At 40.5% G+C, this 24,211-nt stretch overlaps 1 protein-coding gene across 1 annotated transcript in view; it reads left to right on the forward strand.

Annotated features, from left to right (window-relative positions):
• The window catches only part of LOC119729578, a 41,284-nt gene that overhangs the window by 11,501 nt on the left and 5,572 nt on the right, over nucleotides 1-24,211 (forward strand). Inside the window, exons 11-30 of the mRNA XM_038202195.1 lie at nucleotides 512-667; nucleotides 1,269-1,548; nucleotides 2,439-2,590; nucleotides 2,974-3,152; nucleotides 3,808-3,937; nucleotides 6,981-7,191; nucleotides 7,465-7,661; nucleotides 7,857-8,040; nucleotides 8,893-9,063; nucleotides 10,946-11,168; nucleotides 13,719-13,798; nucleotides 14,029-14,157; nucleotides 14,508-14,658; nucleotides 15,438-15,580; nucleotides 17,966-18,054; nucleotides 19,494-19,698; nucleotides 20,090-20,257; nucleotides 20,659-20,801; nucleotides 22,094-22,333; nucleotides 23,166-23,337. Of these exons, the coding sequence (XP_038058123.1) occupies nucleotides 512-667; nucleotides 1,269-1,548; nucleotides 2,439-2,590; nucleotides 2,974-3,152; nucleotides 3,808-3,937; nucleotides 6,981-7,191; nucleotides 7,465-7,661; nucleotides 7,857-8,040; nucleotides 8,893-9,063; nucleotides 10,946-11,168; nucleotides 13,719-13,798; nucleotides 14,029-14,157; nucleotides 14,508-14,658; nucleotides 15,438-15,580; nucleotides 17,966-18,054; nucleotides 19,494-19,698; nucleotides 20,090-20,257; nucleotides 20,659-20,801; nucleotides 22,094-22,333; nucleotides 23,166-23,337 (3,403 nt within the window). The remainder of the gene's footprint in view (nucleotides 1-511; nucleotides 668-1,268; nucleotides 1,549-2,438; nucleotides 2,591-2,973; nucleotides 3,153-3,807; nucleotides 3,938-6,980; nucleotides 7,192-7,464; nucleotides 7,662-7,856; nucleotides 8,041-8,892; nucleotides 9,064-10,945; nucleotides 11,169-13,718; nucleotides 13,799-14,028; nucleotides 14,158-14,507; nucleotides 14,659-15,437; nucleotides 15,581-17,965; nucleotides 18,055-19,493; nucleotides 19,699-20,089; nucleotides 20,258-20,658; nucleotides 20,802-22,093; nucleotides 22,334-23,165; nucleotides 23,338-24,211) is intronic.

Here is a 24,211-nt window from a genome sequence, read left to right on the forward strand (position 1 = left end):
GGCTGAAACAATAGAAATTTTGTCAGCGCGATAACTTGAGAAATACTTTACATATGAACTTCAAATTTGGTTTGTGGATTGTCCTTGGCAATTCTAAGAAGCCTTTTGCATTTGGGGCCAAAAGGTCAAGGGTCAAGGTCACAGTGACTAAAACAAAAGAAATTTTGTCAGCGCGATAACTTGAGAAATACTTTACATATGAACTTCAAATTTGGTTTGTGTAATGTTCTTGGTAATCCTAAGAAGCCTATTGCATTTGGGGCCGAAAGGTCAAGGGTCAAGGTCACAGTGGCTAAAACAATAGAAATCTTGTATTTATTCTGAGATCATAGGGATTAGGGATTAATTCATATAAAACCTACAGAAGACACTAATGCTGTCCATGAACGTTCCATTTGACCAAGGTACATGTAAGTTGATGTTAGAGTGGTGTTATGTCATGGAAACAGTCACGGTTGCGGGGCATTTGTGTTTGTAAACACACCTGACTTGTTTTCTTCTGAAATGATAGTTTGACTTGAAAGCTGCCCCACCTGACCTGCACAGTGTGACCAGCATTCTATTCTGGGATGGCCCGGATGGAGCAATAGGGGAATATGACTTTGGTGGACGGGAGAACTGGCAAGAAGGGATCTGTCAGTGCTGTTATGACCAACCCTTCAACCAGGTAAGTGAGGCAACCAGAAACAGGGAACATGACTGCAACAGTGTTTTTTCTTAATTTATACAATGGTTTAAGATTGTGAAATTTCATTGGTTGATGACTCTTCGCACAACACATTTCATAAATTCATGTCTGACTACCTGACGGACTCAGTAAAACACACCCTGGGCACATCACCGTGATCGTTCTTGAACACATTTGAATATTTTCATCCCTGTGCACAAGGCAGGCAATGTACCTGTAAACACCGGAAATCTTGGACCTAGAACAAAAGGGTTAGGGCACAAAAAAAACATCCACAATTGACCGAAAATTTGTGTACAAAACCAACAAGAGCTGTTGCTAAAAAGGAATGAGGATTATGAACAATAGGGGGTCCACGATTGCCAGTGTTTACGAAGGTGGGTGTGTGCGAGTATACATGTATGCAGACCAGTACGCATGTACATGGAATGCAGACAAGCATACCAATGACCAACGCATTGGATTTCAGAATTAAAAATGTATTGGAAACGTGTCAAAGTCAAAAATATTGTTTTTACAAATAATTAACGATATTTTTTTTATCCTTTTATTCTTCTTAAAACCTGTTTCTTTCCAACAGTCTATGTGTCCTCAGTGTGACTGCCAGGATTTCTTGGGGATATTGGATTCATCTGAAGACAACTCAACATTTGCCAGCACCACAAATAGGTCACTTGAAGCCACACCAACCAACGAGGTCACAATCAGTAAGATGGCTGAAGTAACCAGCGCTTCATTGACCACAATGGGTTCCCTCCCTTGGACTATCCAGAAAATGGACGAAGATGGGGACAGTGTGTCTGATGATGAGAGTGGGAGATGGATATCACAGAGAGCGTGCGGGATCCAACTCTATCCGAGTAAGATAATAGACTGATCCATTGAGCCCCGCCCCATGGTGTTCTGCTGTGATTTATGTCTGACATGTCCAACTCTATCCAAGTTAGATAATAGACCGATCCATTAAGCCCCGCCCCATGGTGTTCTAACCAATCACAGCCGTGATTTATGCCTGACATGTCCAACTCTATCCAAGTAAGATGATAGACCGATCCATTGAGCCCTGCCCCATGGTGTTCTGACCAATCACAGCCATGATTTATGTCCGACATGTCCAAATCTATCCAAGTAAGATAATAGACCGATCCGTTAAGCCCCGCCCTTATCCCCAATGTTAGCATTGTATGTGAGAAAGAAATTGTACACAAATGATAAATGCTCATTGTCTGGTAACTGACATAAAGTCACCAACTGCTAGTCTTTAACTGAGAATATTGAACTGGATTGTTTGCAGTGTACTATGTACTACCTCTCAGTGTATCCAGTGTTTACAGATGGGCTCTAGTTATAGGGTGTTTGCGGCTGTAATGAGTTTGGAAATATCCTGTAACCTTTTTCACACAACAACCTTTCCATTTTTTCTGTGTTTCAGAATTGCTCTAAGGTACCATTTGGTCTTCCTCCTTTTCCATGTTTTCTGGTATATTTATTCCTTTTGCTTTTCCTTCTCTACCAATTGTCATTCCTCAAAGTACTATTTACTCATTGTCTAAACCATCTTTTTGTCCTCTGGTAATCCTCATCTTCCATAATGGCTATCTACACTTTTCTGTTCATATTTTCTGTCTCTTCATTCTTGTGAGCTCCTACCTCAAGTAACAATTAAATATTTATGAACAATTTCCATAATGAAATTGGGATCAATGTACCACACACCAAGTTGAAACAGAGTCTGCCTATTCTTTTCTAGATGGTAGTACATCTCAAGCTGTCCTGTGGTGTCGTTATTTTGAGGATGCCTGGCGAATGACATCGGAGGTTATAGATCTTGACTTTGATCCATCAATAGAGGAGCATCATTTCTCAGTCCACATCAAAGTCATGCCGTTTGATGCAAATGAGGTATTGTAACTGTGCTTCATAGAGACTCTTGCATGCTTAATTATAAGAAACATCGATTTTACAAGTGAACATTAGAATTGAATATTTTATGTCCATCAACATGCTCATTATTACTTTCTGAGAGCTTGTGTGAAGCAATGCACGAACTTGTTTGGATGGGACTTTAACCCACAACCTCCTGCTTAATTGCTGGGGTCAGCTGGCTAATTGCAATCGGATCCTACAGAGTAGATACATATTTAACAATTGTGCCACAAAATATTATCACACACATCTCTTTTAAACCCTTGTTCCTGACAAATTGAAATTCCTTGTGGTTTTTGATTCAAAGAACATAATTCAATCTTGAAAATCTCAGTTGTGATGGATTTCTATTGTTACAGGACGAATGGTCCTTTGAAGTGTACGTTGATGGTAAACTCCTCTCTTCACTGACTGGCATACCAGTCCTGTCCTCATCTACTAAGCTCATCCTTCATGTCTTCAATCAAGACAGCTACATCGCTGAGCTACCAGACCCCTTCAATCCTCCAGCTGTCGCTGCAACACTTAAAAATTTGAGGTCTGTACAACTTTATTGTTCTGTTTCAAATATTTTTTCAATTGTTTAGGTATCTGAGGTGCGCATTTAATACCTCTTTTATGGATCATTCCATAAATTTGGGTCCAATTGTTTGTATGTTCCTGTTGCACATGATACTAGCCGTTCATAAACTCAGGGCACATTCTGTAATGCCTTCTATCTCCAAGAGCGATTATAAAGACCTGCTGCATCAATAACAATATTTGTAATTATACATGAAAGGCATTTTACATTAATGAAATGTTCCTTATCATTCCTTTGGAGATTGTGCTGTCCCATCTATACCGAATATTTGAATAGTCAATCATCAACTGATTCTTCGAATAGCTTGAAAGTTATAAAAATTGATCCCATCACGCGATTTCAACGAGCACGCTTGGGATGCAACTTTTGGCTAGCTGGCGCATGTAAAATTTGATCAGAAAGTTTGGAATATTCAAATATTCGGTCAAATGCAGTTTTGAATAATCAAATACTATATTATTGAAAGAAAGTGAACAGCTCTAGCCTATAGTCCTCTTGCTAAGCAATGGCCTAGCTTGACTCAGCAAGCCTAGCCTTGTTAACTGGTTTAACCAAAGCATTTATGATCATTACATTCATTAGAATACTCTGTCGCTTTCTTCTGATATAGGATGTCGCCTGATCAGAGCAATCTGTGTCGTTATGGTGCATCATTCAGGGCTGGAACCAGTCCTGTCTCACGCTACTTTGCTGGTGTCGGCTCAGTAGCAGGAGCCACAGATATTGTGCCATTTGAAGAGGTAAGGCCAGGCATGAACTTTACCCTTTTCAGTAAATGCTTTGTCTACCAGACAATTTCCAGTTTCAGTATTTCTGAACCTTCCAAAAGCAGGTAACTCGAGGGCATGGAAAGAGCTTGATAGTGAATTGTCAGAGGCATTGGTGTCACTTCCTAACTACAAAACCCATGAGTGGAGTTAGAAAGAAGAAAAAATTTGCTTTACAATTTCTTGAAACATATATGGCACTAAACGACCTCCCAAAAACAAGGGAGCAAAAGAAAATGCATAAGACTATGGAAAATCAAGAAAGATCTGAAATTCAGCTAAAAAAAACAGTGAGAGAAGACAGATCAGAGCATGAGATATGGAAAATGAAAGAAGTCTCCATGAAGGCCATCAGACTCCACAACAAAATCAGGAAAGTGGTACTGAAACACAAAGAAAAGGAACACAGGACTCATGCGCAAGATGAGTTCAAGAAAAATCCTCATGAATATGCTAAGAAGCTTCTTGATCAAAATGCTAAACAGTGTGCACTAAGTTTTTTAAGGGAAGTCGCAAACAAAATATTTCCGTAACACCTATAGAGACAACTGACAAGACTATCAATACAATCCCTTGAGAGGCATATCAAGAGCAAAGGCCGCAAGGAAAGCGTTGTCTGTGGAATCACCATCCATGGCAGAACTACAACATGTTGTGCTGTAGAAGAGGAACATTTCAGCACCAGTTTTTGAGAGTGGCGACCCAGCTGTGGTCTGCAGCACGAGAAAGAAATGCCATCCCATACCTAGTGTACAAGAAATGCAGAAAAGTCCTCTCAGAGATACACATTAGTTCTGGAAAAAGAAGAATATACCCTTGTCATCATTGAGATTAGGTGAGGTAGTTCTGATCCCAAACAACCAAAAGGGGAGGATAGATCTAGACCGGAACTGTTTCGGAACATTACTTTTTACTAATGTCAGTGGAAAGATGTTTTTCCAAGTTCTAGCCAACCACCTATTCCCCTACATGATACAAAATGGCTATATAAACTAAGCAATTCAGAATGGATTTTAGCTGGATGTGTAGAACACATGTAACCCCTAATGCAAACTTCCTTGATACCAAACAAAATGCAAAGGAGATTGTTTTCGCCTGGCTAGATTTGGCTAATGCTTTTGGATCAGTTGCCCATAACCTGATCCAATTTGCATTGAAATGGCATCACATCCCACAAAACATTCGAGAACTGCTCTTTAACTATAATGTCGAGCTGTTTGTGAGAATGGCGACCCAGCTGTGTTCTGCGGACTGGTTTATGTCCCAGATTGGTCTATTCCAAGGATGTCCACTTTTGGATGTACTATTCCTGATTGTGTTCAACCTGTTATTAGACCTGCTGAAGACCAGACAAGAATACTGGTACCAGATGGAGAACACAGACTACAAACAGTATCAGACAGCCTATGCAGACGACCTGACTATAATAGCAGGAAGTGTAACAGGGTGTTAAGACCTTCTTAGCCTTGTAGAGACATTCCTAAAGTGCACCAGGACAATGCAAGCAAAACCTTCAAAATGCTGAAGTCTGGTCATGAAGAAATCTCCAATAGTCGGTGTATATAGTTAGTAGGATACCGTGGGAACTCATCATCTACTGGTTCATTTGCCCGAAAAACTCTGAGCAACCGCTACTCATTCATTTACGAGGTGGGCTGGTCTTCCTAGATGTGCCAACCCTTCCATTCTTTACAGGAAAAGAGAAAACAAAGGTTTGCGAATGAAACTCCTCACTACACACCTGAAATACTTGCAACTTGTCAAATACCACATTTTGAAGTACTTTGTAGATGATGCTGCCCAGTTTGTGTACAGCCATATAGAACAGCGACAAGAAAAGAAAAGGCAGTGGAATAGTGTCAAAGAGCTACATAAAAGAGAGAACATCTGTTCATTAATGAGCTATGCAGAGGACAGCAGGGACAAGGACTTATTCCATCAAATGCAGAGATGCCAACCCTCCCGATTTCGCTGGGAGGCTCCCGGAAAATCAACTAAACTCCCTACCTTACGGGCACATAAGATATCCTCCCGGATTTGCTATATAAATGCGCTTTTTTTGTTTTTTTTATCCGCATTTTTGCAGCGGCGTAACAATTATAATGTTGCTTTCCGCACACGCGCTGCCGTTCAATGCATTACAGCATGCACAGTTACCGTACCAAGCCTAGCTAGTACCCCTGAAGCGTACATGTGCGTTGTTTTGCAGTGCATATGCATGCAAGCAACTCTGTTCGACGTGCAACACACATGACGGAGACTACCGTGAAAGCAAAAAAAACGACCAAAAAATGCTGTGCACGTCCTAACTTAGACAAAGGGTATTATAAGGTAATATAAGGGGTATTGGTTTCCGATCACGTTGATTTACTTCACATATACCAAAAGTTCTTGGTACATGACTAGAAGAGAAAACCTGCACTGAAGAAGATGTGTGTGACTCTATGACCTGGAGAGGGAGGGTTCCGTGGACCAAAGCGTTCAACCCACCACTGCCCATCCCAAGTCGGGGGCAGTTGCAGCAAGTTGGCGGAACTGACAAAATAGTATACCTGGGCTTTATGAGCTGAACACCTAGCTCTAATCCTCAACTATACATATCCTAATAAAACGTTGATACCCGGCCATGATTTCAAACTGAAGGGTTTTGAGATGGGCATGTCTGCAACTTCAAATTTGTCACTCCGCAGACAGGGGCACAACCGGGGAGAGGGGTCCGTGAGGGCACAAACATCTTTAATTGTTCCCCACGAAGAGCTACACCTATTGTCTGATAGTGTTTGCGCTGAAGGTCGCCCTCAATAGAAAGATGGTGTCCAGCACCCTTCCCCCCCCCAAGGTCACGTGACCTGTGGAAAAATCTGTCTACCTTTCAGCATGGATGCTACAAAAAGTCCCCCTATTACCCAACCCCAATTACTGCATCAACCAATAAATGAGCAGATCACATTCGTTGTCTTGAATGTTCTTGTTGTTCATGGAATGCCTGTTTTGGAAACACTCTCTGTTTGTACAGATTGCCAGGCCATGTGTTCCTTGCATCCATCCGTGTGATCGTTACCAGTGTGATCCCTCATGTTCCCTGGATGCTGTTCCCATCACCTTCACATTGACCAACCTGACTCTGCCAAGACTGGAGCTATCCAATACCACCCTTGACAACGATGCAAATGCAACAACGCCACCTGCAAACCAAGATGAGGGATCACTCCCATTCTTCCTGACAGGTGAGATCAATGGAATAAACGTAAACTTGAAAGATTTTCCCAAATGGTAACATAACTTCCCTGTGACTGTTTACAGCAAGAGTCGCATTACTCAAGAACATGTTTTATTACCAACTGAACTCATCCATCACATGTTGTTTAGAGACAGTTTCTTATCGTAGTTTACATTACCGAGCAGATTGTTTCCTTTTAACTCTTTCTGATATCATATTTTACATGAGCCAATATTGGTGGATGATTTTTATGTTTTGGACATCCCCCCCCCCTCCCCAGTGAGATGCTTCTTAGGAAATGGGAAATCGGTGTCAGCATCCTCCAATGGTTTCGTCATTGATGACACACCACCAAAGCTGGATCTTTTTTTCTATGTGGACGTCAATCTTGAAGAGTCTGTGCCAACATCATTCCAGTCTTCAGACTCTACCATCAGGGTGCTGTGGAGTTTCATTGACACTGAGAGCATGGTCAAGGTGAATGATCAGCAGAATATCACTTCAACAATTAAACAGTGTATTTACAAATACATGTGCTTAGGGATATAAGTTTAAGCAAAGAAATCGACAGGAGCAGAATTTGAACCCATAAATATTGGTACTTTTGCCAAAAGAGCACCACTATATGCATGCATGGATCCCATCGCAGTAATATTGAAATTCTGTGTTTAGGAGCATCACTGGGCGATAGGAACATCCAAAGGCGCAACAGACCTGCAAGACTTTGTCAACGTTGGGTTGAACCAGACAGCTACTAACAGCAACCTGACAGGATTGCTGCATCACAACACTACATACTTTGTGACTCTGAAGGCTATCAATGGAGCAGGCTTGGAAACCATTATAGAGTGTGATGGTAGGTAGAGATAGACTGACATACAGACAAACAGACAGACAGCATGACAGTGATCTGACAGGATTACTGCATCACAATACTACATACTATGTGATTCTGAAGGCTTTCAATGGAGCTGGCTTGGAAACCACGGTAGAATGTGATGGTAGGTAGAGATAGACTGACACACAGACAAACAGACAGCTTGACAGTGATCTGACAGGATTACTGCATCACAACACTACATACTATGGGACTCTGAAGGCTATCAATGGAGCGGGCTTGGAAACCACGGTAGAATGTGATGGTAGGTAGAGATAGACTGACACACAGACAAACAGACAGACAACATGACAGTGATCTGACAGGATTACTGCATCACAACACTACATACTTTGTGACTCTAAAGGCTATCAATGGAGCGGGCTTGGAAACCATTATAGAATGTGATGGTGGGTAGAGATAGACTGACAGACAGACCAACAATCAACTAGCCTGGCAGCTACATATCTAATGAGGTACTTCATCATAGTAGGTAACTCCGAAGGCTATCAATATTTGAAACCCAAAATGCCATCAAACAAAAGCCTGGACACAAATCATTAGAATTTGAGGATATTTTATATTTTGTGCATATCCAATGCAAATGAAGTTCAGGAAGACAGCCCGGTAGTCTTTTTGCTATACTGTTGACATGGTAGTGGGGAGCTTTTTCTTTGGGTAAATGTTTTTTATTTATCCTCAACTAAAAAGCACTCTCGTATTGTGTCCATCATATATCAAAGGCTAATTTGTGATACCCAGAATGGACCAAATGTTTTGATTTACTTTTAGAGACCTTTAGTGATGACTGTACATGTTTGTATTTCCTAGGTGTGACTGTTCTGCTGGAGGAGCCCACTGCAGATGATGTCAACACCACCTCCATGTTTAGCAAGAAGTTTGAGGAGGATGTTTACCCAACCGATGTAAAGAAAAGCGAAGACCCAACAAAGACTGGTACCTCCTGGTCCAAACCGCAGGATGAGTCCATTAATCGCTACGGTAGGACATCTTGCAATTGGTAGACTGTCACATTAATATCAAATGAAAAATGAGATCTAAATTGTGTGATACAGGAGAATGTATAAAATAGTGGGTTTCCCCACAAAACAATTTTATTACTGAGCACCTCTTGTAAGTTTTGATATCCCCCAGTCAAGTAATTCAGGAACATGTGTTTATTATCAATCAATGTCAATATCGTAAGTCCTGCACAAAACTTCACATCTATTGCAAGTCAGTACTAAGTCACATAAACCCTGTGAATACAAGCTATTCAGATGTGTCAAAGACATTCTTTTGTAACCATTTATCCCCTTCCTACTTGAACTCCTGAAGTCACTTGGGATTTAGTTGATCTGGACTAGTGTTGGACATGTGATGGGGTTTGACTACAGCTCTGGTCGAATTCTGACCATATGTGACCACTAGGTTTCTGTTTCTCATTTCTGTCTTGGAAGGTGAACAAACCACTGTCTTGTAATACACAGCAATGGTCCCCTTGTTTCTCCTTCTGCTGTAAGAACATTATGGATCCCGTGCACAAGTACACAGGGATAGTTGTAGTAGACCATTGGAAGAAACATTCAGATGCAATGCTGACGACGCCTGATGGCTTATGTGAAGATGCTCTTGGTTGTGCACATTCAGATAAAAACATGTTTTGTGTGCTTTGCGCATACTCACATAACCTTGTTCCATTGTTGTGGGGACTACCTGTTGAGCGACAGTTATTATGGAGACCGAAGACATTGTTGGGACAGCAGAAAGTCCCCATAGCTCAGTCCTAATTTCCCTAACAATAAAAAACTTCCCCATAACGCGGTGCTGGCCAGGGCGCTCAAACCAGTACATGCAAGCAGTGTATATCCCTCCACTAGAGGTGGTAAAAAAACACCATATATAGTTAGTGCATGGAGTCCATACAGACAAATGCATTGGGTAAGTCCAAGAAAAGGTCCCCTTTTTGTCTAATCTGTGACAGCATGTTTTCTTCAATTACGTAAGCAACGCAAAGACTAATAACAAAAAAATTGTTGTGGATATTCTCCTTGCAGATGCACAACAGTAGAATAAAACCCCTGAAATTCATGAATATCTTATGAGGGTTAAACTTTGTTAAACATTCTTGGACTTGCCCTCTTAGGCCATGTTCAGACAGCATTTCTAAAACGGTAAAAGTTGAAACGGTCGCTCACATAGTGAAAGGCCGGTAATAAAAATAAAACTAACGAGCGTTTAGACATCATTTTAAGTACAGCAAGTTCAACTGCGCGCTAAAAGAGCCTTCACTTCATCCAGTTTTAATTTTACCAGTTCGCTACACATGGTCTGAGCCTCTCACCGGCCTTTGTCATCACGGGATGTTGTTTGGTTACTACACAAGCGCTCCACTGAAAAGGCGTTACATAATTTCAGGTCACTGCGCTGGCTGAAACAGGAAGCGTTTTAGCTAAAACCGTTCATACATCGGACTAGGAGATAAACTCGTGCTGGTTTAGCGCTAAACCCTCCCTCCGCGGGGGTTGGTGAACTCAATTTGGGGTTGGTGAACTCAAATCGGGGTTGGTGAACTCAATTCGGGGTTGGTGAACTCAATTCGGTCTAAATATAAAACTGCTGCGCAGACCATTCTACTGAGAAGATTGTCATTTACTGGCAGATGAAACTGCACGAAGCTGCACAAAACTGCACTTTGTATTCTATGATGTAAGGAATGTTTTGTCATACCAGCCTTTTGAATATCATTGGTACTTAAATGAGAGCAGGCAACAAATTGGATAGACTAGGTGTAGATACATGATTGGAAATGAAAGCTGGGATTTTACCTGTGCACAGCCACTGATAACCCAGTGTCTCCAATAACCAATGTCTCCTTCCATAGAATACTGTGTGAGTGGTTCAGAGTCGCTCCTAGATGATGTTGTGCCCTGCATGGCAGTTGGAGGCAACTCCTCTGGCTCAGTAACCATAGAGGATGGAATGATCATCGTCCGTGCTGGCGACAGGGAAGAAAGGTTCAACATCACTGACTTCAAGGCACCAAAGGACTCCAGCCAGGGGGACATGATTGAGAAAGCGGCCAAGTTCAATATGGAACCTGGGAAGTAAGTGTGGATTGTTTGCGTTGGATGCAAAAAATGATACATCATAAACACTTTATTCAAGAAATCTACTTTTAAGGGTTGATGAAATTCCATTCCTATCAATGAAACCTTGTCAGACTGCTTATATCACACCTTCTGAGCATTTCAGTGTAGACTTCATTTAACTCAAATTCTTGTAAATGCATTGTTAGTTAAAGTTCCAGAAGATCATTCTTGAAGTGGTCCAGTAATGTAGATGTTAACTTCTTTTGGATGCTTGTTACACTGCACAAGATTCAGAAAGTTTGCTGATTGGGACTTGATATGAGAGAATCAAATGGTACACATACATGCGTATACTGATAGTCAATAAAAACTGCAGCAAAGAAAAATTAGGGTTATTTCCCCCCCCCCCCAAAAAAAAACCCAAAACAAGGCCACTCTCTCACTCATACCAGCCTCTAATGTGACGGTGGTGTTCTTAATTTCACAAGCTCAGCAAATAACAAAGTGTTGCACGTGTCAAAGTTTTAGACTTGGCTTTATGTAGGCTTGACTATGAGTCTCTTGGGGAAAAGGACAACCAGTCTGTTGTCACACCTTTCCATATTTTTATGAAGCATTTTTCATTGATTGAAAGTATTATATATCTGTAAAAATCTCTTCTGTGGTTCACTGAAACCTAAATCACAAATGAGTTATGCCTTAACTTTTTTGGCAAAATTCTTTATGATTGGAGGGCCATCGTCAAACTAAGTGTCTTGAGATTGTGACTTGGACTTGAAGCATTTGACTCCAGACTCAAGCCGTATCCAAATGACTTGGCTATGGCTTACGATCACACATGCGCCTATGCAAGCAGCTGAAGCCTCTTCCTATAGACATTGTGACTTGGACTTGAAGCATTTGACTCCAGACTCAAGCCGTATCCAAATGACGTGGCTATGGCTTACGATCACACATGCGCCTATGCAAGCAGCTGAAGCCTCTTCCTATAGACATTGTGACTTGGACTTGAAGCATTTGACTCCAGACTCAAGCCGTATCCAAATGACTTGGCTATGGCTTACGATCACACATGCACCTATGCAAGCAGCTGGAGCCTCTTCCTATAGACATTGTGACTTGGACTTGAAGCATTTGACTCCAGACTCAAGCCGTATCCAAATAACTTGGCTATGGCTTACGATCACACATGCACCTATGCAAGCAGCTGGAGCCTCTTCCTATAGACATTGTGACATTGTGACTTGGACTTGAAGCATTTGACTCCAGACTCAAGCCGTATCCAAATAACTTGGCTATGGCTTACGATCACACATGCACCTATGCAAGCAGCTGGAGCCTCTTCCTATAGACATTGTGACTTGGACTTGAAGCATTTGACTCCAGACTCAAGCCGTATCCAAATAACTTGGCTATGGCTTACGATCACACATGCAACTATGCAAGCAGCTGGAGCCTCTTCCTATAGACATTGTGACTTGGACTTGAAGCATTTGACTCCAGACTCAAGCCGTATCCAAATGACTTGGCTATGGCTTACGATCACACATGCACCTATGCAAGCAGCTGGAGCCTCTTCCTATAGACATTGTGACTTGGACTTGAAGCATTTGACTCCAGACTCAAGCCGTATCCAAATAACTTGGCTATGGCTTACGATCACACATGCACCTATGCAAGCAGCTGGAGCCTCTTCCTATAGACATTGTGACTTGGACTTGAAGTATTTGACTCGAGACTCAAGCCGTAGCCAAATGACTTGGCTATGGCTTACGATCACACATGCACCTATGCAAGCAGCTGCAGTCTCTTCTCCCTGCCATAATAAAGTAGGCAGTGGCTTCGGAACCGGTACAGGTCCCCAATTTGCAAGGCTGTGGAACCAGCAGCAATACCACGCGTATGTTAGTTGTTGGGAATTGGTTCTTAGACTAGTTTAAAAAACAAAAGCCAGGAATCCACAAAAAAGTGAAATTTCAAATTTTGTTTCATTGAGAAGATTGAGAAGTAGGACTTCCCGTTTTTAGGGAGGAAAACAATTGATCCCCAGGCAGAATCAAACTCATGACCCGATGATCCAAAGATACCACCATTATCCACCTAGTAGTATAGGCCTAGTATGGCATTGTTATGGAAATCTATGACCCCTGTTGTTTGTATGTTTGTCTGTCCTTCCTTTCACTTGTACTTGTCTAATGGTTTGTCCTTATTTAAATCATTATTTACAGTTTGGGCATTTTAAGTATAGGCATGCCTCTATAAGCTTGGGCTTCTTAAAATCATACTTCTATCTTAATAGTACTTTTTGTTCTCACGATGCTTTTACTTTGCTATTGTAACTAGGCACTTTGACAGCTACTGAAAATCAAAACCTTATAATGTATGCCAAATGATATCAAGATCTGACGTTTCAAATGACTGCCGGTTTGGTAGCCTCGCGTTCCATAGTCCACTGTAATGTGGAAATGGTCTGAAACAGTGGACCTTGATCAATAACCTTACTATGTAATTATGGACTTGTTTAAAACATTGCTGTGCCCGTTCTTTATTTTACTTCTATTTTAGGTGCCTGTATACCTGGATGAAGATGTGCAACCCAGCTATGTTATGTGTCACAGTATCAGCAGGAACTACTACAGTGTTAGGTCAGTATTTGAACATCAGTGTGAGAGATATCAGGCCATTGTCGGCGTTGTATGAAATATGTTGGGTTTTAAGAATATTCTTTAACAGGAAAGCCGTGTTTGAGGTGGATGCAGAAGAAAGATCTTTACTTGGCAATGCTAAAGTTATGATCAAAAAAAGATCAGAAGTAGTTTGTATTACTTGAAAACCTTGAAAAAATTTATCAGACATCCATTATCCTGATCAACAGGAGACAGTGATATGATGATGACATCAGCCAATGGTACAGACCTTGTTCTGACATCACCAACAAGCCAGAGGAGGAGGAAGAGGGCCATAGATGATAACCACTTTGATTTCACTGTGGCTACAAAGGGAGGTAGGTATTATACAACATGGTATGACTGGTCCCATGGTGTTGACTGATTTGACTACCTCCTGGGCCAACTTTCATGGCTCTGCTTACCATTAGCGAAAAATCCCTGCTTACTGTAGCAGAAAACTCTGAACTTACGATAGGTGTATTTCACTGGTTAGCAAGAAATTTGAGCTTAGGCCTATATGCATGCCTACATCCTGTAGCTAAGGATTCGATGCTTGCAAGGTTAGCACAGAATTGTTCAGAATTGTTCAGTTAACTCTATGAGAATTACATATAATTGGAGAATTGAGGGCTGTCAAGGGTAGTAGATGAATATCTGCGCTTCCACCTTACTTGTGTTATTGCAGGTCTACACCAGGGTGGTTCACTCATCCTAGGTCTGCTGGATGTCAATAGAACCAACCAGGAATTCACATCGGATGCTGCCCTGGATTATAAACCATACATCACCAATCCATTGTACACCATCCCGTATACATCAAGACTGCTTAGACACAGGTTGGTTTGCTGCACACTGTGTTTTCCCTTCAAAAGTGATCAGACAAATTCAATTTTAAGACAAATTCAAGAATGAAATTTTCTCTAGAATTGTCTCAGATTTGTTTGTTTCTAAATTTTTGATAATTGTCTGAATTGTTTTTCTTGTAATTGGTTTTGAACTGTTATTTTTTTTGTAAGGAGATTGTGAATGTAAATAAGTGCCACAACTTATTCAGAATATCAGGTATATATTCAATTGTAAATAAATCAACACATTTATCCTATAGAATCAAAAGTCAGTTTGGTTGCACACTTTTGTCATTGTTTAGTTTCCCTGTTTAAGTAGGATTTGTAAGTTTCAATTCAATTCAATTCAATTCAATTCATTTATTGTCCATTTAAATGATAAAAATGGAGGTAGTGTAAACAATAGTGATTGTTTGCATAATACCATTTGAACGAATCTCTTTTGAGAAGATTTGTGGTTCAGAACCAAACTTCTTCTCAAGAGATTCTTCCACATGGTGTTACCGCAAACCCTTACTAGCTTCCCTGTTTAAGTTAAACAGACATTAACCCTTTAGTCACTGTACCGCCCGAAACCACCCTGCATATTACTCACTGTACCAGCTATGCCCTCTATGTTTTCATTGATGTTTTAGTGAATAAACAAAAATAATACAATGAAGTACAGGTGCTAATGAGTTAATATAATGATAGGACAGTAAGGATTTAGAACAATTGTATAAACAGTATTTATTTAATTGGAAACAAAATGTCATTTGGATTCTCCCCAGAATACGTTTTGTGTATGAACCAACATTCTATATCACCAGTCTTGGTCAGACGGAGCTGCAGGGACCATTAATGATTAACATGAGTCTAAGCACACCGGGGAACTGGACAGTGGAAAAACCTAGACTTATCTACTGGGACAAAGGTGAGTCTAAGCACACCAACTGGACAGAGGCAAAACGTTGACTTATCTACTGGGATGAAGGTGAGTCTAAGCACACCGGGGAACTGAACAGAGACAAAACCTAGACTTATCCACTGGGACAAAGGTGAGTCTAAGCACACTGGGGAACTGGACAGAGACGAAACCTAGACTTATCTACTGGGACAAAGGTGAGTCTAAGCACACCGGGGAACTGGACAGAGACAAGACCTAGACTTATCTACTGGGACAAAGGTGAGTCTAAGCACACCGGGGAACTGGACAGAAACAAAACCTAGACTTATCTACCGGGACGAAGGTGAGTCTAAGCACACCAGGGAACTGGACAGAAACAAAACCTAGACTTATCTACTGCGACAAAGGTGAGTCTAAGCACACCGGGAACTGGACAGAGACAAAACCTAGACTTATCTACTGGGACAAAGGTGAGTCTAAGCACACCTGGGAACTGGACAGAGACAAAACCTAGACTTATCTACCGGGACGAAGGTGAGTCTAAGCACACCAGGGAACTGGACAGAAACAAAACCTAGACTTATCTACTGCGACAAAGGTGAGTCTAAGCACACCGGGAACTGGACAGAGACAAAACCTAGACTTATCTACTGGGACAAAGGTGAGTCTAAGCACACCAGGGAACTGGACAGAGACAAGACCTAGACTTATCTACTGGGACAGAGGTGAGTTTAAGCACACCGGGGAACTGGACAGAAACAAAACCTAGACTTATCTACCGGGACGAAGGTGAGTCTAAGCACACCAGGGAACTGGACAGAAACAAAACCTAGACTTATCTACTGCGACAAAGGTGAGTCTAAGCACACCGGGAACTGGACAGAGACAAAACCTAGACTTATCTACTGGGACAAAGGTGAGTCTAAGCACACTGGGAACTGGACAGAGACAAGACCTAGACTAATCTACTGGGACAAAGATGAGTCTAAGCAAACCGGGGAACTGGACAGAGACAAAACCTAGACTTATCTACTGGGACAAAGGTGAGTCTAAGCACACCGGGGAACTGGACAGAGACAAAACCTAGACTTATCTACTGGGACAAAGGTGAGTCTAAGCACACTGGGGAACTGGACAGAGACAAAACCTAGACTTATCTACTGGGACAAAGGTGAGTCTAAGTACACCGGGGAACTGAACAGAGACAAAACTTTGACTTATCTACAGGAACAAATGTTAAGAGTTCAACACATGAATATGATCAATTTATTTGTCTTTACTTAGAATGAATAGTAGATAGTACTGTGGAACGTCCCTATACCGAACACTGCTATACCAAACTTTCGGCTGTACCGAACATCATCCTTGGCTCCCGATTTTTGTGTACAAAATGTACCAAACATTGTTGTTGAAAATTGTCAACAGAAGAGTAACAAGTGGCTATTATTTCCTCAAGGAATAGAAGGAGAAAAGCACCATTTGCTGTAGGTAGTAAGCTCAAAAAATGTGTAATTACATAATTCAGTAGTTGGCAAGTGGTCAAAGGTCGTCTTTCAGTAGCCCAGGCGTGCAGGGTGAAGTTCTGAAGGGTGCTATTTGTTGAAAGTGAGCACCGGAGCACCGGCAGCTTAAACTCGCTATACCGAACGATCGCTATGACGAACAATTTCTGTGGATCCTGCGATGTTCGTTATAGCAGTGTTTGACCAGCTGTCGGGAGCCCACCTTTGTTGGACATTGTGTATGAGCACACTTATTTGCACTCCTATGGCACAAAGTATGCATTTCATCTGGATGTGCACAAGCCTCAACGTTTTCATGTGAGGGCTGAGCACACAGGGACAGGACAATAAGGTGTAACTCTGGTTGTTGCAATTGAACTTTATTTGTTCTAAGTTTCTCCATGAGGTATATAAGGCCGTAGATTATTTAATCTCCATACTCCTCTGTAGACTCGTAGCTGATTATTTGCGTGTTATTTCAGCAATGCCAACACAATCTGACCTTTATTGATAAATGCTGGTTAAATGTTGAAGTCACATTTGGATTGATGTACGTCCCTTTTTCAAGTTTTCATATAAGAAATAAAAGCTGCTGCAGCAATCTCCTGAATAGTTGCCATGCCCTGACATACATACATGGTAGAAATCAGAGGGCCTGAAGTTTCCACCCTAGAGGCCCTTTGTCATGGAGAACATCTCTTTAATGAATTTCTTTCAGCTATAGACTCATGGACTTGATGTCCGCTTTCCACATTTTTCCTAATTTTATTGATTTGCTTACCTCTTTTATTTGTTAATATTGAAAAAAAAATGTTTGGTAATGATTCCTTGAGCCACCTAAAGACTGTTTTGTAAAATATAAGCAATTGTGAGTTCTGTTTAAGTGTCATCATTTCAAATCTTTGCGTAGATCACTCTGAATGGCAAGATGCAGCTAAGACATGCAGTGATGTGGATCAAATTACATACCTTGATGATGGGAACAAAGTCAATGTTCAGGTTGGTCATGCAATTCAAAGATTTCACTCGGTTCTTCTTATTTCAAGTAGTCTTGGCCCAAGTCAGGCATCCAGGCCATGGCAAATGCAGGCAACCTCCCATGGTGGTGGATGAATCAAATCTAGTTATGGAAATTTCAGCACTCTGACTGACTATGTCCTTTGTAATGTGCGCTTGAGGTTTACTTAGAAATTCTCAGGTTTGAGCGCTAATTCCCCAACTGGAAGTGGTCCATCTTGTTTATAGCTTGCTGTTGGGTTTGTAGGCAGCTTGCCGGGGACTGGCTACATTAGTGCAACATGATCCAAAATCCACGCTGTTGGGTTTGTAGGCAGCTTGCCAGGGACTGGCTACATTAGTGCAACATGATCCAAAATCCACGCTGTTGGGTTTGTAGGCAGCTTGCCAGGGACTGGCTACATTAGTGCAACATGATCCAAAATCCAGTCTTTTGCCAAGACTATTTCAAAAGACGAAATGGAACACCTCTCTTTAGAACCTTTCAGGACTTTGAATTTCAGTTGAAAAAGGTATAATATAATTTCATTTTTAGACAAACAATCTAGACAATCTAGACAAACGGAGTTGGAGCAAAACAGCTGTTGGACCATTAATTATTCTCTCCATACCAATGTGCATGTGTGATAGCTGTCTGCTTGAACAACCAGTCGAAGACTTATGTCAAACTGGACATTATCAAGGCTGGTCCAAACTCGGCGCAAAAGCAAACGCGGATGTGAATTTGTGACATCAGTGCACGTTTTTGCGCTGCAAATTCTCAAAAGTTGAACACATTTCAACTGCAGTTTGCAGCAGTCCTATTAGTTTTCACATTTCGTCTCCGATGAATTTCGCAGCGAATGCTTTGTGACGTCAAATTCCCATCGCATTCGTATTGGCATGAAGTATGAACCGAACTTCACTTAGATTTACTGATATTTTACATCAGTGGCATCTCTCTTCTTTTGCTGGTTGTTGCATTTTGCACAGTTTGTCAAGGCTGTTGAAAGCTAGATATATAAACATGCCTGGATTCCAGTTCCACATAGTCGCTAAGAAGATTAGAAGATAGTTGAACTATGGTAACGGATGTAGTTCATGTTCAAACTTGCTGTGAGATGTAAGAGTCAGACGATTCCCAGCAACTCGGGACTTTAATGTGTCCCCTTTAATTACCCTCCCATTTCCATTCAGGAGATAACACAAGCGTAGTGATATCAGTGTTGAGTGTTCACCTTCTGGGTCTTAGATGCAATGTTTGTTATCCTTCAAAAATGAGATCCTTCCATGATGAGATTCTGCCATGGCGCTGCAAGAGACCTTTCACAATTGACTTTTCACAATTGACTTCACCATGCAATGCTTTTATATCCATTTCTGCCAACATCCGTTTTAATAAGCATATGGCTAACACAATGTGTTTTCCTTTCACGTTGTAGGTTTGTTCCACACAGGATCCAGCCTTGTCATCCTCAGAGCCAGGTCGCAAGCGTCGTGCTTTGCAAGAAGAGTCAGTTCCTTCCAACACGACATACTTCAGCCATGAGACTCATTTTGCATTTGCTGTTGTCTTAGACGCCATCCCCAATAACCCACCAGTTATCACAAACTTGGTAGAGAATATGTTCATGAATGAGGATGAAGGTAACTTTACCATTCTAATCAATTTAATGTTTTCACCATATTAAACTTACATCTAGAATTTTCATTGTTCTCTGTTGATTTTTGAATAGCAAAGTGAGAGTTATATTTAAAACAAAATATAAATCAGGTTGTTTTCATAAATTTCGTTTATCTGAATGATGTCATAGCAATATATCTCAAATGATCTGTTGTATTATTTTACTTGGGTTATTTGAAGATACATTGTACTCACATGGTCACCTTTTCTGATTTGTCACCTTTACTCTAAAATTTCTAATACTGTATATAAACAAATCAGGTAATGTTACTCTGCCATTATTGGCAGTACAAACGTACAGAGAATGTTGAATTTCAGTTGTTGTTATTTTTCTTGCTTCATATTCTATTCCAGGAACTCTGTCCTACACATTCCAGGCCACTGATCTTGAAGATGACATTTTGGTCTTTGAGCTTGGTAGCCACAGTGACAAGCAAGGCACAGCAGTGATCACAGAGACCGGTGACTTCAGCTATACACCTTGTACTGATTGCTATGGTACTTTCACTCTACAAATCACTGGTAAGAGTTTCTACAGGATTTGTTTTCTTGAAGATAATATCTGCCAAAACAATTTGCCAAAACTTTTTCTTGATAATGTGTATTTTTATCAAGGCAAAATGTACAAAACACATGAAGGAAATAGAAGTAATTTAAAAATGCGATATAAAAGGAAAAGCCACAGAAAGTCATTGGACTTTATTTTTTTTTATTTAGATACAGTTCTTTTTTAAAAGCTGAACAAATTTAGTTAATTTTTCTCTGCACAGCATGTCAGATTAAATAATTTCATGATGGGTTTATTGTTAGGGTCATGAATGGGTTTAAATTTTTAGATAATTCGAAATGGTCGTATGCAAGTGTTACATATGCTGAATTTGTTTTTCTCTGTCTTATTTGTCTCTTTTTAATTATTTATTCAGTGAGGGAGGTACAGACCTTCCATGAGATAGAACCTCTATCTACCACTGTCAATCACACCATTGAAGTCCGACCAGTCAATGATAATCCTGTGTTGTACAGTGCACATAATGGCCAAGTTGTTGGCAATGGACGCATTGCTTCGGTAAATTAAATGATAATGTTTATGTTTGTTATTTCACTTTTTATGTACAGTCGAATCTCGTTAGTACAAACTCTGTTAATACAAAATTCTGGTTATAACAAACATAAAGCTTTAGTCCCGACTGTGCATTTATGTGCACAATGAATGGGACTGATGTTCCTCTTAATACAAAATTCTGATATAACAAACAATTTGGCTAGGTCCGAACAGGTTTGTATTAACGAGATTTGACTGTAGTGGTATTCCTATTAATCAGATGGGGGGGGGGGGGTGGAGATTCATCACATGTGCCTTCCTTTACATTTGAACTTTCTTTTATGATTCCTTACAGAAATTCATACATTTGTAAACAATTAATGTGAAAGCCACAATCTTATCTTACAGCTCCTGCCTGTATTTTTGACAATTAACTATCATTTGCTCACCCCAAACTTTTATAATGGTCAGTCCACTGCCCCCATTGTCATTTAGACTAGAAGAGGCCATTGGTAAATGGACAAAGAAGCACAAGTCATTTGTCAATTTGATTTATTGCTGATTTTTTTACAATCTGTAATAAATGTCTATTAAATTAATGACATGTCACTGAGTTCACTCCTCTACACATCAAAAATGGCATTGAATACGTGAATCACTCCAAACCCTCATCTTTACAGTCTGACCTTACAAATAAACTTGTAGCAATTTATGTAACATTGCAATGGGATTTAAAGGGAATGTACAACATTTGCTTTTGCTGCAGTTTTCAGAAATAAATGAATTTGGAGGATTAGTATGTTATAGCAAATATTGTTAAAATGACTTGTTTCACGTTTTGGGCTTGTAGATGCTGGAAAAACCAAGAAAAATCAATCATGTTCTTGTATTGTGGTTCCCTGACCCAACTTAAGATGAATCGGAGCAATTTATAGACTTTGGGGAATTGTACCATCAGAGAATCAGTCTAGCAGGCTTGTAGTCTTCACAGGTGTGTAATCAATTGGAAAAAAATGCGGAATAACTAATTAGGAAAAATTAGGAGCAATTTTCGAAAAACTTTTTCGAGTTTTCTCCAACGCTGGTCGGTCGACTCAGTGTTGGAAAAATACCATTTTTCTTGAAAATGTCAGCACACCAGGAGCCACGATTTTACAGGATGCTTTAGACTGTCATTCCCTAACAATCCAGTAAGGTATTTTGTGATAATTTGATTATTTCATTTAGTGATGTTTACAAATGTTGTATCTTCCCTTTAAGCAAATGTTATGACATTAAGATTTGCCTTTTGATTGTGTTTTTACTTTTACAAACAGTTAACTGTTGAGCAGAACACAGGGTCCAATGTTGCCTACAAGCATCTGAGAGCTGTGCTAGGAGCATACGATGCTGACACCAATGATGAACTGACCATTGTAACCAGGCCCCCGACGTATGGCACCCTGGCACTGACAAGCCAAGTCAAGACTGTGCCGTCCAGGCAGAATTGCAGTGAGCCCTCTGTAGACAGTGAAGAGCCAGTCATTCCTTGTGGGATAGAGTTGCCCCATAGTGAGGTAGAAGTTGTGATATTAAAGATGTTGTTGAAACTTTGGCCTCACCTCCAGCTTTGGTTTATAGCCACTGGTTCCAGAATTACATAAATCCTCCAATGTCATATTATACAATCTGACGTTCTTGAGGCCAAACGCCAGACCTATATGAAGCCGTTGTCCCAAAGAATAAGGGGCATAGAATTTCCCGCTGATGCTGGAGACAATGTGAAGGTTTCAAAAACCCCTAGATTTGTCTGTCATGTTTATATGCCTAAAGTAAGATTTATTTGCTGGTGGCTCCTCACTGATACATGTACCTCACTGATTCGTACTGAGTACTAGAGACTTTTTGGTGCAGTTGTTGAATTGAATAGTTCCAAGGTTAGTTTGAACCAGGCTGGACCTCTGTATTAGGACAGGTGTCCATGACTTGCCTGAGAGCTCCCATTACATGATATAAGGGTGTCCTGCCTTTATGTTATTGCTGCTGCTATAGCAACATACCGGTAGTTGGTGCTGTCTGACTAAAGCCCCATGGAATCACCCTGGACAAATTACTCTGTCAGCAAAATATGCATTCACCATCCTTGCTCATCGAACTTGTTGAGTTGCATCACCAATTCTATTTTAAATCCCACATGTTTTTTACTTGTCGGGTAGTCAAATCAAGTCATGGTTTCATCCCCTATCAATGCAGTTAAGACCACCTCTGAATCACAGAGTTCTCTCAAGTCATACCAAGCCAATCACAAGTCTGTATCAAAAGCATTCCTATTTAAATGTTCTTCACTGTGACATTTGTTTTTGGTTTCAGAGTCATAATAACATTAGAATGAGAACTGTTTATATTTAGGAGGACTTGAGCTGGACGACATCCACATTCACCTATGCTCCAAACCCCAACTACCATGGCAGGGATAGTTTCCTTGTCTTAGCAGAGGACCTGTCTGGAGCCGTGTCTCAGCTACTGGAGGTACAGATTGCTGTGCTGGTCAACCCTTGCATCCATGAGGGGGTCTGCAGAGGTGGGTGGCTCACACAAAACTTCAGCCATTTCTGTTTATTTCCTTTTGCTTATATTGCTTCATGAGTACAGCTTGTCGTGTCCTGCTTGTAGTAAACGGAGGGGAATCTGCCACTATGCAACGAAGCAAAAGGACATGGATGAGACTTAAATACAGATTAAATTCAAGGCACAGCATTCCCTGTAGGAGGTTTACTACATTAGAAAATAGAATTGTCACAACGCATAGCAAATTAAATAAGACTTAAGGGTTTGCATGGTGGACATGATCAATGAATGGCAGGTTTGCAGTAACACTGTGTGAATGAAAGATATATCTTAATTGAAGAGCAACAAATTGAAATTGCTTGTACTGGTAGATTATTAAATGAGATCAGTAGCCGATTGCATGAAACTTTACTCTATGGCGCAGTTCCATAAATTGCATAAATTGCACAATTGAATTGTGACACAATTCACGACTTACGCAGGAAATTATGATGTACTTACACGTTCAACCCAGGTGGCATAAGTTACGGCATTCCAGCCAAATATGAACAATTTTACTAATTATGCCTCTCATTGTTCAATTTATCAAGATTTATACATGAAATTCACAGCTTTGTTTGTTTAAGACAGTAATGGAATGTTATTTTACCTGTAACAACTTTGACAGGACAGTAGGACAAACTTTTTTTTCTCAAAATGACGGTCAGAACTGATTCAGTTACATATTACTGATATGACATCGTACCTTACAGCCATCATAAAGCCTGTAATTATCTTCACCAATATGTTTGAAAAACTTCAAAAGTTGTGTAGCTACCTCTCAAAAAAATTGATCAAACATAGGTTAATTTGCTAATCGTACTTGTGGCATAAGTTGCACACTGATT

This window comes from Patiria miniata, unplaced genomic scaffold (genome assembly GCF_015706575.1).
Source record: "Patiria miniata isolate m_02_andy unplaced genomic scaffold, ASM1570657v1 HiC_scaffold_1, whole genome shotgun sequence".
NCBI lineage: Eukaryota > Metazoa > Echinodermata > Asteroidea > Valvatida > Asterinidae > Patiria > Patiria miniata.